This window comes from Poeciliopsis prolifica, unplaced genomic scaffold, assembly GCF_027474105.1.
Source record: "Poeciliopsis prolifica strain line A6 unplaced genomic scaffold, Auburn_PproV2 SCAFFOLD047, whole genome shotgun sequence".
In the NCBI taxonomy this organism is placed as follows: domain Eukaryota; kingdom Metazoa; phylum Chordata; class Actinopteri; order Cyprinodontiformes; family Poeciliidae; genus Poeciliopsis; species Poeciliopsis prolifica.
In genome coordinates, this window is record NW_026562422.1 from 1602163 (window position 1) to 1617359 (window position 15197).

General features: G+C 40.5%; 2 protein-coding genes across 2 annotated transcripts; both read right to left on the minus strand.

Moving 5' to 3' along the window:
* Nucleotides 1-966: 966 nt before the first annotated feature.
* srp54 (signal recognition particle 54) lies at nucleotides 967-9027 on the minus strand. Its single transcript, XM_055057398.1, has 17 exons — nucleotides 8920-9027; nucleotides 7643-7735; nucleotides 7329-7426; nucleotides 6799-6890; nucleotides 6632-6716; nucleotides 6449-6553; nucleotides 5754-5820; nucleotides 5578-5635; nucleotides 5326-5476; nucleotides 4886-5034; nucleotides 4699-4799; nucleotides 3748-3834; nucleotides 3601-3674; nucleotides 2898-3006; nucleotides 2578-2748; nucleotides 2068-2163; nucleotides 967-1454 (listed from the first exon to the last, which is right to left on the minus strand). The coding sequence occupies exons 3-17, from the start codon at nucleotides 7404-7406 to the stop codon at nucleotides 1363-1365; spliced, it is 1515 nt and encodes a 504-aa protein (XP_054913373.1). The 5' UTR covers nucleotides 7407-7426; nucleotides 7643-7735; nucleotides 8920-9027; the 3' UTR covers nucleotides 967-1362.
* A 1103-nt stretch (nucleotides 9028-10130) lies between these two features.
* On the minus strand, nucleotides 10131-14746 carry haus2 (HAUS augmin like complex subunit 2). The gene is made up of 7 exons (XM_055057277.1): nucleotides 14625-14746; nucleotides 13606-13692; nucleotides 13175-13273; nucleotides 12577-12646; nucleotides 12176-12308; nucleotides 11928-12036; nucleotides 10131-10377 (listed from the first exon to the last, which is right to left on the minus strand). The coding sequence occupies exons 2-7, from the start codon at nucleotides 13690-13692 to the stop codon at nucleotides 10237-10239; spliced, it is 639 nt and encodes a 212-aa protein (XP_054913252.1). The 5' UTR covers nucleotides 14625-14746; the 3' UTR covers nucleotides 10131-10236.
* Nucleotides 14747-15197: the final 451 nt, after the last annotated feature.

A 15197-nucleotide genomic window follows, 5' to 3' on the forward strand; every position in this document is an offset into this window, starting at 1 on the left:
CTCTGAGTGAAATAGAGGAGCCACATTCCGCGTCGCTCCAAAAACATCACAAGCAAGCAATTTATACATCACACACACACACACACACACACACACACACACACACACACACACACACACACACACACACACACACACACACATATATATATATATATATATATATATATATATATATATATATATATATATATATATAATTAAATCAATAATTACTATTCTACAAAGTTAACTTCTCAGAATTAATATTAGTTTGTTGTCACTACTCATAACAGGAAAAAATTATACGTATTAAATATATCGAACTCTATCATTAGTGAAGAACGGAGCTGCTCTAAAGGTTTGTCAGGAACATCTTCATCTTTGTCAGGTTATTTCTGCTTATAGGAGGTGCTGCAGTGTTGCAGCTCTGCTCTTGTTCATTAAGTATCTGAACTTCATGATGAATGGATGTTTAAAAAAAAAGGGCACAAGAAGTCTGCCACAAGCCATGTAGGAGATCCAGGAAGGCGGGGCAAAAACTGCTTTACCCAGCATGCAAAGCAGTCTGAATGGCTAAAAACAACACTGAACATCACCTCAAAACATTAGCCCCAAAGAACTGAACAGATGAACATGGAAACCTTCACAAATCTCATTCGGCATTCGGTTTAGTCAAGCCAAATGCAGAACCAGATTTGTGGAATTCCACAATCCTTTTACTGAGATCTGGTTTATTTGTTTTTTTTTAATGACAGGAAAAAATAACAAAAAAACATTTTAATTCAAATGTAATGTAATCACTCAGACTTACAAAGCTACATAATCATCATCATCAGTGCTTTCCCAAACCTTTTCAAATCCACAATCTTGTATTTTGGTGAACTTCTAAATTTGAAAATAATCACTTTGATAAAAACCTGAAAACAGCTAAACTTGGTGTAATTTTATCAGAATAAAGAGTCAATGAAATAAATACACACCAGGTTTAAAATGATGCAATAAAAACTTTTATTATGACAAAAACACTGTCACTACTCAATTTCATCTTGTGCCATTTACTCCTGTAATGGTTCAAACTATGTTTTAATTTTACATGGAAACATTTTTACCAACCAAAGATAATGAGGCCTGTTAAATATCAGCTCATCTTCCACAAGACCGAGGAGCATTCCAGAGGTTTCTCTGACAGACCAAAACATTTGCTGAAAAGTTCAACTACTCCTTTAAACTCACAATTTACTTCCAATGGTTTTCTTCAAGGACAAACTGTATTTTATTTGTTGGTGCAAAGCAGCAAAAAACAAGGTTTGCCCCGCCTCCTCCACCTGCGAGGAGGAGAAGAGTTTCCTCTTCTGTATTAAGGCATCAGCTGGGGGGAGGTCACATGTTGTTAAATCCCATCATGCCTTTCATGTTGCCGGCGGCTCCTTGCTGGAACTGACGCATCATGGACTGAAGGCCAGCCATGCCTCCTAAAACACACAGACATAACAGAATGATACAAAGTTGAACCATTTGACTGATGAGCTGTGGGATGTTTAAATATGTGCAGAAAAAAAAAAAAACGAAGCAAAACTCATCATGCTGGTAGAGTCTATTTTAACTCCAACTCCTTTTAAATCCAAATCTGGATTATTGAAATAAACAATTTTAAAAAGTACATTCTTGACCACTTGGTGTTAATGTCTAGGGCGTAATAATACATTTTATTCTTTTTTTTTTTTTTTTTTTTTTTTACCAATTCTTCCAGCTTTGTGCATGAAAGTCTGTTTTATGTTTATTTTTGTACAATTCATTTACAAGCGAGTTAGATTCATTTACGAAATACTTTTATATTTTCTGATATTAAAGAGAAACTTAATAAAAGTTGTTCATGAATTCAACTTATTTCTGTTCAGACAGTGCAAGCTGATGCTGCCAACAGACTTTAGGCAGGACATGTTAGAACAGTGCACTCATTTATAATTCTGATCTGTAACATTCCTTAACAGCTGATCCTCTTGACCTTTATAATGACAGAGTTCTTTCATTAAGTGAAGGTGTGAAGTGAGCTGTGTGGGAGTTGTGCTAGTGAGCAGGTCTTACCCATATGATGCAGAACCCGAGGATCCATCATTTTGGCCATCTGCTGGTTCAGTTTGGCCATCTGAGATGGGTTCACGTTTTTGGACATGTCTCCTCCTGCAACACCAAACATCACAAACATATTAGTGCGGAGATCTGGTGTAAAAGTCCAAGGATGCTCATATTTTCTAAAAACCTTGCAGTTGTATTTTTTTTCTTCCTCTACTTTCAGGTCATGATTTTGGGAAGTGTTGCATACTCAAATAACACTTCATACTTCAGCAGAAGTGATTCATAGTTTTCTACATTCACACAGTCCTCCTTTAAAAGTGGTTATTAAATATCCAGACATGTTATCTCCATCCAGTCAGAAACTGATAAGCGAGGGAAGACGTGTTGTTCTGTGGTTTGCTTTAACAAAGTTAGCACAGCTCGCATCCAACATTACTCTTCTGATTAAGAAACATTGGATCACTACATCAGTACCAGATTAAACTCTCCTCTAGGCAAAAAAATGTGGCTCACTGGTACCTTTGAATAGTCCTTTGATGCCGCCCATCTTCTTCACCATCTGAGCAAACTTAGTATACTGTGTGAGTAACTCCTGAACGTCTCTGGTGGCAACTCCAGATCCACGGGCCACTCTCTGGATCCGGTTGGGCTGCTTACTGAACAGCTTTGCCCCATCTTTACTGTCCAGTTCTGTAAAGGAAACTTGGTAAGATCAGTCAGAGACTTCACCCTCTCCATTAATCTTTCGTTCAGGTAAGTCAGAAATCCCGTTCAAACTAACGTGCTTGACAACATATTCAGAGAACAGTGGAGAGAGTAAGTGTCACAGTGTGTGTTACCCTGGTCATTCATGCTGTCCATGATGGTCATGAGTTTCTTCAGTCTGGCCATTGATTCCTGTTCGTTTCCTTTACTCATGAAATCTGTACCGAAACCGGGAATCATACCCTGAACGCAACACACACAGACACACACACACATATATATACAGAGTCAGTACAGAGAAAGACAATTCCTCTTCAAGGTTCTTGGATCATCATCAATAAGGTCATTATGAATTAGTTTATAGCCCTTTTGAATTTTGTATAATTAGGGTTGCATCTACTCATACAAACGCTGAATCAACAGTTTTGCCATTTACACATCAACAGCACAATTCACATTCTGAACGTTTATATACTTCCAGTTTGGTCTTTACTGCTTCTAAATACAGATCAAGAGCCATTTCAAAGACCTTTCGATTGTTAAGTCACAATGTGGCTCAACACATTAACCCAAGCTGAGCTAAAGCACGCTTGGTCAGTTAACTGCTTTAGCAGCTTATTGAATTTGAAGTGACAGAGGCCCTAAAACAGCTCATTCTGAAAGGAGTTCAACACAGTCAGAAAGGAGCAGACTGAAATCTCATCATCTCAGAATAATTCACCCATTCCTGCAACAAATGTGATGGACTTGTTTTGTCGTCCACAAACCTGTCCCAACTGTTCAGGGAAGCATAAATAGGTCACCTTTAAGATAATTTGAGAGGAAGTCTTCAGTTACCATAATTTGTCCGAAGGGCCCCATCTTCATGATGTTCTGGAACTGTTCGTACATGTCCCTGAGCGTGAACTGACCTGCAGGCCAAAGATCAGGAGTGAGTCGCCGTGTCTGCAGCAGGTTCTGCAGCGGAGGCGTCTAGGTTCTCACCATGTTTCAGTTTGTCTATCAGCTCCTCGTTGTCATCCAGCTTTAGCTCGTTCACTCTGTCGATCAGGCCTTCAATGTCACCCATTCCTGCAACACAAACATCAAGTTGATGCAGAACTTGATGCATGTCTGCATGTGTTCAACAGCAGACTTAAATGTAGAGGTGGGAAATAACAATAAAGGACCAAAGTCCTTTATTCTTTGGGACTTGTAGGCTGTGGGATGTCAACAGAAGACATGAGAAATAAAAAAATAATGTTCAGTTTCATCCTGCCCACCTGACTTCAACATGAAACTTGTGTGGTTGAGGTCTCACTCAGTTTTCCTGAGCTACATCCATAGTTCTGCTGCTAAAGGCTAACGCTGCTGGAAGACATATCTACCATTTTTCTAAAGTTTTTTTTAATTATTTTTATTATGAAATATTTTTGGATTTGAATTGAATTAAATTATTGTTCCTAAAGTATTCAAGTAAAGAGTCAAAAAGATTTTCAAATTCTATTGATCACAAAAAGCAGTTATTTTGACAGAGGTCAGGTCTTAATACAAAAGAACAGGTGGATGGATGGAAAAATGGGACAGGATATAAAATGTGCAAACAAAATTAATTTTCCAAACTCTTTTCCGTGTCCACAGTTATCTAGAACTTATCCAGTCCATGCTGGAACCTTGACGATTCTAACTAGTTGGGTAGATCTTTGTCTTTTTAAGAAGCGCTATGAGATGGAATTACATATGATCCAAATTATGATCCAAATTTAACTCTAAGATTCCACTGAGCTACCATGAAAAGAATCCCTGCAACCTGGTTAGACAGAAAGGTCATTTTCCCCAGAGGCAGCAATCAGATGTTAGAAAGACTAACTAACACTAACCCTCGTCTAGCTAACAGTGTTACAGTCTTGGTAGAACCAGCAGGTGCAGTCAGAGCAGAAACAGAGGAGATTTTACCCAGCAGTTTGCTGATGAAAGGTTGAGTCTTAAACGGCTCGAAGTCGTCGATATGTTCCCCTGTTCCGATGAAGATGATGGGACTCCTGGTGGCCGCCACACTAACAACAGAACGTCACAGAGTGAGGGTAAACCATCGGCTCGCGGGCCAACCAGCCGCGCAGCACCGTGCAGCAAAGGTCCTTACGCGCTCAAAGCTCCGCCTCCTTTGGCGTGTCCATCTAGCTTTGTGACAATGACCGACGCTACGTCCACTTTGTCTTTGAAAGCTTTAGCCTGGGCTTCGCAGGCCTGACCGATGGAAGCATCCATCACGTACACAATGTTATCAGGTTGCTATGGGAACAGAGAAAGGAGGAGCTTAATTTTGTCACAAAGTAGAGAAAAAAAAAAGACATTATACACCAATAACACTTTAGACACTAGAGATGCACCAATCAGTTATTAATATTTGTATTGATCTCGATATTGAAAAAATTATAGATTAGGTATCAATGACAATGTTCCTGTTCCATGAGGGCAGATCTATTCAGTGTAATTCTATGCTTTGTGCTCTGAGTAACATCATGCTTTATTATTTATGATACATTATATTTAGAATTTGTTGTGATGAGTTCACATACTCACCACTGCATTGGAGACTTGCAGCATTTCCTCAAACAGTGAATCCTCCTGTTTGTGTCTTCCACTCGTGTCCACAATGATGATCTCAAAGTTTTCGCCTTTGAATTTCTCAACGCCTTCAGCGGCGATCACCACAGGATCCATCTCAGTGTAACTGAACCCAACACAAACAAGGAACCATCAGGAGAATGAGGGAGAGAGGGGGAAAGAGCAGGAGCCAATTGCAAACAGGGGAAGCGGCACAAGAACACTCACCTGCCATAAAAAGGTATTCTGGCTTTGGTGGCATTTTGTTTGAGCTGATCGAAGGCACCTTGGAGATGAGAGAGGAGTTTTCACACCAAAGAGAAGATGTTTGTTTATTTATAGATTATCTGGGTAAAGAGTGACAAACCATGCTAGGTAATGCTACAGGCAATGTGTGTGCCTACCTGCTCTGAAGGTGTCAGCGCAGATCAGGCAAGTCTTCCAGCCTTTTCTCTGGTAATAATAAGCGAGCTGCCCGGGGAAAAAACAACACTGCTGTTAGTGGAACACAGACATGACGGTCTAGCAGCTGTGTGGTACAATAACCATCATTGATCCCTCCAGTTTTTTGCAAATCTGCAATAAAAAAAAATGTACGCAAAATCGGCAGATCTTTGCTTTTTTTTTTTTTACATCCATACATAAATGTGAATTTATTGCAAATTTTCTACAAAAACAGCCAAAAACGTTGGGCTTAAGTGGATGCTACCTCCCACCTGCAGGTGGCAATGTTTCTTACTTCTAGTACTCTGCCACCTCAGTTATCAAACATGATTAGTAAGGTGATCATGTTACTTTTCTCTGATCATAACATGCGCTCAGTTTCTGGGGACTGTTTCATGTCCTGGTTTTTCCAAAAGTTCTTTTCTCTACATCATTGAAGGTTTCAGTGATACTATTCAAGGGTTTGATCACAATACTGAACAATTACGATGACAGAAGCTTCAAATAAGGATGAGGAAAATGTTCCATAAGATCTGATCAGCTCTAAGTCTGTAAATGTAAGTAATGAGAGAAAACAGCCCTTTTCAGTCATTTTGAAGAACTGTAAAATGTATGTGGTGTTGTTGGAGAGTGTGTGTCAGGTGTGTGTGGTCACCTTGGAGCAGGTTGTAGTTTTGCCACTGCCTTGCAGACCAACAAACATGATGACGTTGTTCTTGCCTTTGGTCGGAGTCCAAGCCTTCACACCGGGATCGACCAGCTGAAACAGAACACACACGTGAGACACACACGGACACTTCGTAGCATCTGGAGCGTTCTCATGACTCATGGACCTTACCTTCACCAGCTCCTTGAACACAGCGTGTTGGATCATCCTCCTCTTGTTCAGGCCTGAGGCCATCTCCTCCAGGTCTATGGCAGACCTGTAGGGGGAAGACAAAGGGTCTGCTAACAGGTACGATGCGTTCAGCAGAACAGGACCAGAACCTGGCTGACCACGCTTACTTGACATTTTCCCTCAGCTGTTTGACCAGTTTGATGTTAACGTCTGCCTCCAGGAGAGCAGCACACACCTCCTTCAGCATGGCGTTCAACACCTGGGAAAAAAAAAATAAAAATCTTGAAAATAACATCTGAAGAACCCCACTCCAAATTCTCCCTTAGAAACCAAATCTACATTTTTCTAAAAGATTTATTAAAAGACAAACAGAATCTTTGTCCAATATAATATTTGAAGGGAAAAGCTGCTTTAATGTCTCCTTTTATACATTATCTATCAGGAGCATTTCTGAAAAATATTCATTTTTCTTCATTTTTTTTCACCTTGTTTTTAAGAGCAGCTGGCATTACACAGATCTGCAGTGATATGAGATTTTATTTTTAAGCCAGCTCAACATGAGCCTCAGTTGAGAACACAGCTCTCTTTCTGGAAGTTCTTCAACTTCAGGTTAAACTGAATCAAACTTGTAAGGTTTCTTCCCACTGTAGCAATTTCTAAAACAAAGAGTAGCTTAGCACCACACTGTGTGTCCTACCTCTTCATTGATGATGGTGGCGTTGCTGAGTGACCTCAGCGCCGAGGTGATCTTCCTTCCCAAGTCGGCCAGCACCATGATGGCACTTTGAAGTAAACCTGGAAGATCCCACAGGAACACACACACATGTACAACATCAGCAACAAAATTAAGATCCTGTTGGCTGCTACACTCACTGCTTACCCTACCAGTCACTGATCACAGAACAGACTTTACTGTTTGCTATCATTTTTTATTACGCCGTCATTGTATCAAACAGAAATTGTGCAGCTGATGCAACATAAGTGTGTGTGAGGTAAAAATGTGCCATTTACTGTCTGTGTGAGTGTGTGTGTTGTGGAGGCGGGACCCCCCAGGTAAGAATCCTCAGTGAGTCAGGAGACTGCTGCTTCCTACAGCCACAGTTTCTACACAGAAAAGAGAAAAAAATGTGTTGATTAATCTCTTCTGGGACAGAGAGTGAAAACATACAAGCTGAAACTATGATTTAATCAGATGAATGTAAATACATACAGACCAAATACACATCTTTTATTTATCATTTTTGGTTGTTGTGCTCAACTTTGAATAATTAAAACATCTCACAGGTCTTTACAAAATTAAAGTTCATTGATCTTTAAGAGAGTAACCTTGACTTATTATACCATTATCTATATATTATTTGAAAATAGTATATAACAATATAAACAGTATAAAATAGTATATAAACAATAATGTTTGTCGCAATAATTTCTGGGATATTTTATCTTCCAGAAAAATGCAATATGATGCCAGCAAAATAGATCAAATAGAATAAAAAGACCAGCATGACTAGATGGTGTAACAAATCCCAATAATTAAATCAATAAGGTGAATAAATAAGGTATGAATAAACATATTGATGCTGTGTGGTGATTAATCAGTATTGTACAGTTTCATCATTATGAAAGTAATGATGAAACTGTTTCATGATGATGAAATTTTTCATCATCAGCGCCACGCCACGCCAGCGTCTGTGCTGCTAGTTTAGTTTGACTTCAATTCTTATATATATATATATATATATATATATATATATATAATTATATATATATATATATATATAAAAGCTCTAAACATATTGAAGGTATATTCATTTCATCTGGACTTTTTCAAGAGTGTAAATAATCGAAAACTTGACGATACTTTAGTGCTCTTAATCCTGAGTTGTGCTGGGTGAAGAGCGGTCCGTTGGACTCCGCTGTTCCGCTTCCAGTTTAATCTATCGTCGTAGAAACTGAGTGACCGACGAGGAAACAAAGCTAGCTAGATCCCTAAAATAAAACTAATCAAACTGAGCACTAAGTCGGTCTCTGGTGGACGCCAAAAACGAGGCCTGACATTGATGGTGTGTGTTTTTTTCCTCAGCCTATCACCCTGCGGCTCTCAACAACATCACAGCTGTTTACAGCAGTGCTAACGACCTAGCAGCTAAATAGCTGGGGAGCCGACAGTTCGCTGTCTTCATCTGGAAACTGCCTCCGGGTCCACTTTGCTTATTATTATCTAGAATGGCTGAAACTGGACCACAAAATAAGTGAGGAGAAATGTGTCAGTAGTTGTTCAGGCTTACCGAGCGCTCGACACGACAATGTAAACGTAACCGTTTCCAAACTCCACCAGAGAAGCGTCATGAAAACTGTACTAAACCGGAAGTCCTGCGTCATCATGGGTTGTTTATGTTCAGTTTATGGGTGTAGTAGCGCCGCTTACTGGGCTGGCGCATGGAAGTGCATGTCGAAACGGCCACCTGAAGTGTATTTAAGGTATTTAGGTTAAAAAACTTTCCCCGAGTGTCGTGAAACCATCCATACACTATCATTAAAAAAACAAGCAAAAAAATATTTTGAACAATTGTAAAGAATCACGTGGCATGTACTTACAAGAAGGCGTCAATGTCAAGTCTTAAAGGTTTAAGGCACACACAAAATTATAAGAGGACAGTAAAAAAAAGTAAAATAAATTATAATAAAATTTGTCATATCAAACAGAGGGAGATGTAAAATGACAAAAGCAAAACGAAAAAAAAGGGGTACTAGTTCTCAGAAAATAAATTCAGCTCATTAAAGTGTCAAATACAAAAATGTATTTGTGCTGTGCTCTCTGGTCATCAGTTTTTAAGGCTCTCAAGTAGCTGTCTATTGGAAGGCATTTGAAAAGTCAGGTTTTCTATTTTCCCATTTACGGGAGTGGATGAAGAACTTGGTCAAGGACCAAAGTCTGAGGTCGGATCTTCTGTCTCTGAGGATGGTTCCAAATATTACAAGTTTTGGTGAGATCCAGTACTGAATGTTTTCCCAAAATGTTGCAGTGTGCAGACAATAGAAAAGGAGATGGCCTGTTGTTTCAAGTCATTGTCACAAAAGGTACAGCTGTTGGTGTCAAAGTTGAATCTTTGTCGTAATAATTCCTTAGTTGGAAAAATGTTATAGAGAATTTCAAAATGAACTTCTTTAGCTACAGGATGTAGAGGGTATTTAAGTTAAGCAGTTCTCCACTTATTAATGTCTGAATCAGAAAACAAATTCAAAATGGAATTTACATTTAGTGTGACAGGAAACTAAAAATTTAACAGCAAACTTTAGATCAAATACTTTTAACTCCCACCTGTCAAGTTCACACATGATCCTCTTACCACCAAAATCCACCAGAGGGGGCGCTCTGGCCAATCAGCCAGTTTGTCTTGACCGAGAAAAAGAGTGATAGTCGTTTTGAAGTTAACAAATGGTGGAAACTCAAAATAAAAAAGAATTTAAAAAAGACTAAATTAAAGATTTTCCTATGTATAATTCAAGTGTGCTTTATTCAAATCTAAAGAGTCTGGGTTGCAATATTATGAGAAAGAGGACACTGAGGTCCAGTTTTCATCAGAGCGGGCTCCACTGAGTCCTCAGGAAGCAGACAGCTCCGAACCAGTCTGTGCCTCAGACCCTCCTGGGCGGCTGCAGCTGATCGACCTCCACTGCTGAATCCTCTGGAACAACATCTCAGATTCTGAAGCCATAGTCAGCAGGAGGGCGAGCGAGTTATCCTGGAGAGGAGAGACAGGGAGAGACTCATTTCAGAATGATCATGTCCCTGCAACCTGTGGTCAGAACATGCTTTATGCTAAATGTGCTCCAAATGTTCCCATGTCTCTGTTACTGAGCCAACCCCAAAGGTTACTGCTTTGGGATAACCGCAGATTAAACAACGGATAAGAATGGCTGGATAAATGGACTGAAAAATATAAGACACTATCTACTTTATCCAGACTGGTCGTCAGTAAAAGGGCAGTATTATGTGTGTTCCAGGCACATAGTGCCATTTTATGGCATAATTAAGTAACTGTTCCCGTAAGTTGTCAAAGAAATGCTGCAGATACTTAATATGACTTAAAAGAAAATTGACTTCCTAATTTAATGTCTTGAAATTGTCTTTGTCTCTTTAAAAGTCCTGTTGTGAGACTCCCCCTTCAGGAAGTCATCACAACACGGCTCCTCTATTAACCCTTTAGCAGCCTTATTACCAGCGCTGCACTGAGAAGTAACTCCTATAATGAGCTCTGCTGATGCACAGGTCCACCAGGTATTTGTTAATTGCTGCTGGCTAGTCTGAAGGGGCTGAATGGGGCCATTGCAGGGGAGAGCTGCAGCTGAGGAGGAGCCGTGTCTGAAAGGTGGAGCTAAGTCCAACCAGGTGTTTTGCATGACTGAATGGTTATCATGAAGATTGAAGTATTTCTCAGACATGCATGAAAAAAATTAAAGCTACACTTCTGGTATGCTACTTATGAGGGAACAATGTTATGGCGTAAAGCAGTGCTTCTCAAATAGTGGGGCGGGCCCCCTTTGGGGGGCGCGGTGCGTGATCCTGGGGAACAGGCTTTTTTTTGGCCGTACTAGTATAAAGTGTAATTGCGCACAGTAGGCGGCAGTGGCGCTCTCATTGTTACTTCTGTCACGTTTGCGACAGTGCAACATTTTATGACTTACAAGACAACAGGTTTGCCTTGGTTAGCAGTGTTAAGTCAACAAAAGCTCCGACTGCGTTCTGTCTATGGCCTCCGTTATTCAACAACCCCCAACATGAAAAAGTTTTTCACAGGGATGAAAAGAAAAGCGGAGAGAGACAAAGATAATGAGACAACAGAAAGTCAACCGAAAGCTAAGAAGAGGAAATACGACGAATCTTATTTAGCGCTTGGCTTCACTGTGACTACAGTGGAGAAGAGGAAAGACCGGTGTGTTTGCTGTGTCTAAAAATGCTCGCAGTGGACAGCATGAAGCCAAATAAATTAGCGCGTCACTTAAATACGTTACATCCCAATCACGCCGATAAGCCGCTAGAGTTTTTTCAGCGAAAAAAATGTTAATAAGGAAAAAATGTTATGCAGAGATGGATAGTCACGGTGGGGAGTGGGGGGCGCGAATAGTTTTCTTCTTGCTAGGGGGGCGTAACGGAAAATAATTGAGAAGCACTGGCGTAAAGTAAAGCTCTGAAAAGTGAATTTTAGATGTTACTTTAAGAAGTTCAACACTGACATCCTGTAAACGGATACCGGGTTATGGTTTGTGGTTCCACGTCTGTGACGGAACTGACCAGCAGGGCGAGAGAGTCGGTTCTGGTGATCCGGTTGTGGGTAGATCTCAGCTTCTCCTCCAGACACTCTATGAAGTCCATCATCAGCCTGATGGAGTCCACCACAGAGCTGGAGCAAAGAGTTAGACATGAGCTGGAGCTGAACGGTGCAGTGAAGGAAATGTGTTTGATTTATCTGAATGAAAGACTTTTCCAGGTCAGCACATCTACCAGATGACCAACTCTTGTTCTAAACAGTCAGATCTTACGCGTGCAGGTGAGCCAGGACGGGCAGGTTGGTGCGAGCCAGCGGCCGCATCAGCCTCTGTCTTAGAACCTTGTGCTCCCTCAGGACGCCCAGGAGGTGGTTACCAAGCAACTGCAGCTTCTCATTCTTCTGACCTGATGGAGAGAGGAGGAGTCAGGAGGAGGGGGCGGGTTTATCAACAGAAACCTGGTTTCCGTCATGTCGCAAACTGAGCTGGATTTCTCATGAAGCACTGTTAAAAAATGATCCAACATTCATATCTGTATCGTCACAATATTGAAAAAACAAACAATACATTGGGTAACGGTGAATATGTGCCTGATCCATAACAACATCAGTCTCAATCTGATTTCAGATTAAAATAAAAGGTTTGTGACAGAGCTGGATGAGGGCGAGACTCACTGAGGTGGAATCCATGAGCGACGTCAGCACTTTGTTCATCCACCTTCAACAGCTCCAACTGCAGCTGCACCTGGATCAGTGGGACCGGACAGAACACATGCACAGAACGTCAGCCAGTTGTTGTAGCCCGAAGAACCATAAAGGTCGCAACGGTTGCTACGGAAACTGGGTTTTTTTTCATTTAATGAGGGGTCATTTTTCTCTGTAAACCAGGACTTTTCCTTCCTGAAAGTAGGGTTGGCTCATCAACAAGCTGAGGAGTTTTGGAAAGAACATATTTACAAACAAAACACTTTTTGTATCTTAAACGCAAAATGTACAGATTTTTTTTGTACAACTTTGATGTAATTGCTGCTCTGACCTTATTCTGCAGGGTTTTTTTTTTTTGAGTCCAGTTAATGATTTATCAATTAGTAAATTAACAGCACTAAGTTAAATAACAGATTCATCACAATCAATCGCTTCAGCCCTAACAACAAACCTTGTTGTTATGTAGAAATTAGATCCTGTGCACAAATAGATTGTAACTGAAATCATTGCAGCCAGGACTTTAGGATGCAATGCAACAAGCAGTGAGTGGGGTCACAGTGAGGCATACCTCATCCAGCCGCTTCTGCTTTCTGATGAGCTCTTCAGCCTCACGCAGGCGGGCCGAGAAAACGGGACTTGGCTCAGAAAAGGCACAGTCGATTTCATCCTGAGGGGAGATCGAGACAAGATGTCACTCCAGAGCGCTGGCCTACCGAATGCAACTCACACATCGGGATTCATGAGAAAAATGTAGAAAGTGACTAAAATGTCTGGTTTTCCTACTTACACATTTAAAACCAATCTTGCAAACTTCTGCTTACATATTTGCACAGGTTTGTGTGTGACATGTTGCTCCATCATGAAACACATAGTGAATATGTAAACTGTGCTCATAGGTTCCAAATTAAGTCATCTGATATCCATCTTTGTGTTTTATTTAATGAAAGAAGACCCGGAGAAAATAATTCATATAACAGCAGGAGGACATGATGTCCTGACCTGGGAAACGGCTCCCACGGAGACGCATCTGGACAGCAAACTCGCAGCCGGAGTCACAGAGAACGGAGACAAATCCCACTGATGCATCTGGAAGTGAAACATGGACATTCAACTACATTATTAATACAGCAGATCTCCAGAGCAGCTAATGGAAGCCAACGCATCAGTCTGAATCCTGCTGGTTTTTCTGCCCAGTTAACCTCATTCTGGCCTCCAGAGGGAGGGGTTTGGTGGTCAACTAAGACAAAAAAAAAAAAAACTTTTATGTTGACATAATCAGGATCTTTTTTTAAAAAACAAAAGAAACACGTACATGTGTACAACACAGGAGAAAAAATTAACAGCAGCTCTGAGGGAAAGATTTTCAAGCAGATAAATAACAAAAAGGGCCACAACTATTTCCAGCTAAGAGAAGAATTGAATTTTCCACTTTGCATGTACAGCTCCTTGCAGGTATATTTTTTCCTTTTAGTTTCTATTGCTAGCTGTGATTCTTGGTCTTCATGAAGCTGTTTTGGTCTCTATTGTTCTCTAATAACCCAGGAGGCCAGAAAACAACTGAATTTATCAGATCACATGACGCACAGCTTGGCTCTGTTTACTAATCAGGTAACTTCTGAAATTAGTTGCACTTGATTTTATTTAGAGGTTTCACAAACACATTTATGCATTATTGGTGGGTGGGTTTATCATGTAAAATCACGACAACGTAAACTGAAGAAAAATAATCAGTGTAATGAGAAAAAAAGGCGATATTTCTAGCTGTGAAAGTCCACGGATGTGAATGAAACTGTCTGAAGGATAACATGGATGTTGTCTGATCCTGATCTGAACAGGCTCGGTCGGTTTCTCAAGAGTACAGCCTGAAAACAGATGAATATCTCTGTCAGTGTCTGCTGCCTTTCAGAAGTTCTTATCTTACAAAAAATACGTCACAGCTATTGGTTCAACGGGTCAGAGAAGACGGGCTGTCCCTGACTTGTGATGACCCGGAGGTCAGCTGAAGGTTCTGCTCTCACCTTCCCGTCGTTTCTCAGGCTCCCGACCACATCATCGACCCGCTTTGTTTGACACACCGTCGGAGGACGGTTGTGGATTTTCGACTCAAATCTGAGCGCTTTTCCGCCAAGTTTCTTCTTCTTTTCCGGTGAACATCTTAGAAAAGCAACACCGCCCCCTACGGTCTGCTTGTTGGATTCAAACAAAAGTTGTTTTTTTGTGGATTTGATGATTTTTTTAAAAAAATGATTGTTATTATTTTATAATAATTTCACAATGGCAGACACCCTTGTGGAGGGCCAGTGTTGATTACAGAGGCCAATTTTAATCTTTTATATCCATTTACAGGGATCTCTTATTCAGGAGCTGATGAATATTATTTTCCACCAAGAATCTGGGATGATGGTGCTGAACCGGAGGGAGGGAAAATATGTCAAGAATTAAAGTAGGAATCAGAAGTGAGTACAATTCAATTGAAGTGGATGGACTTTGTTTTAATCTCTTTTTTCCTCAATTAGTACTGCGTGGACCATATCCTGTCCACGCAGTACTAATGGAGGCACAGTTCGAGTACTACCACTCCCGCCCAATAG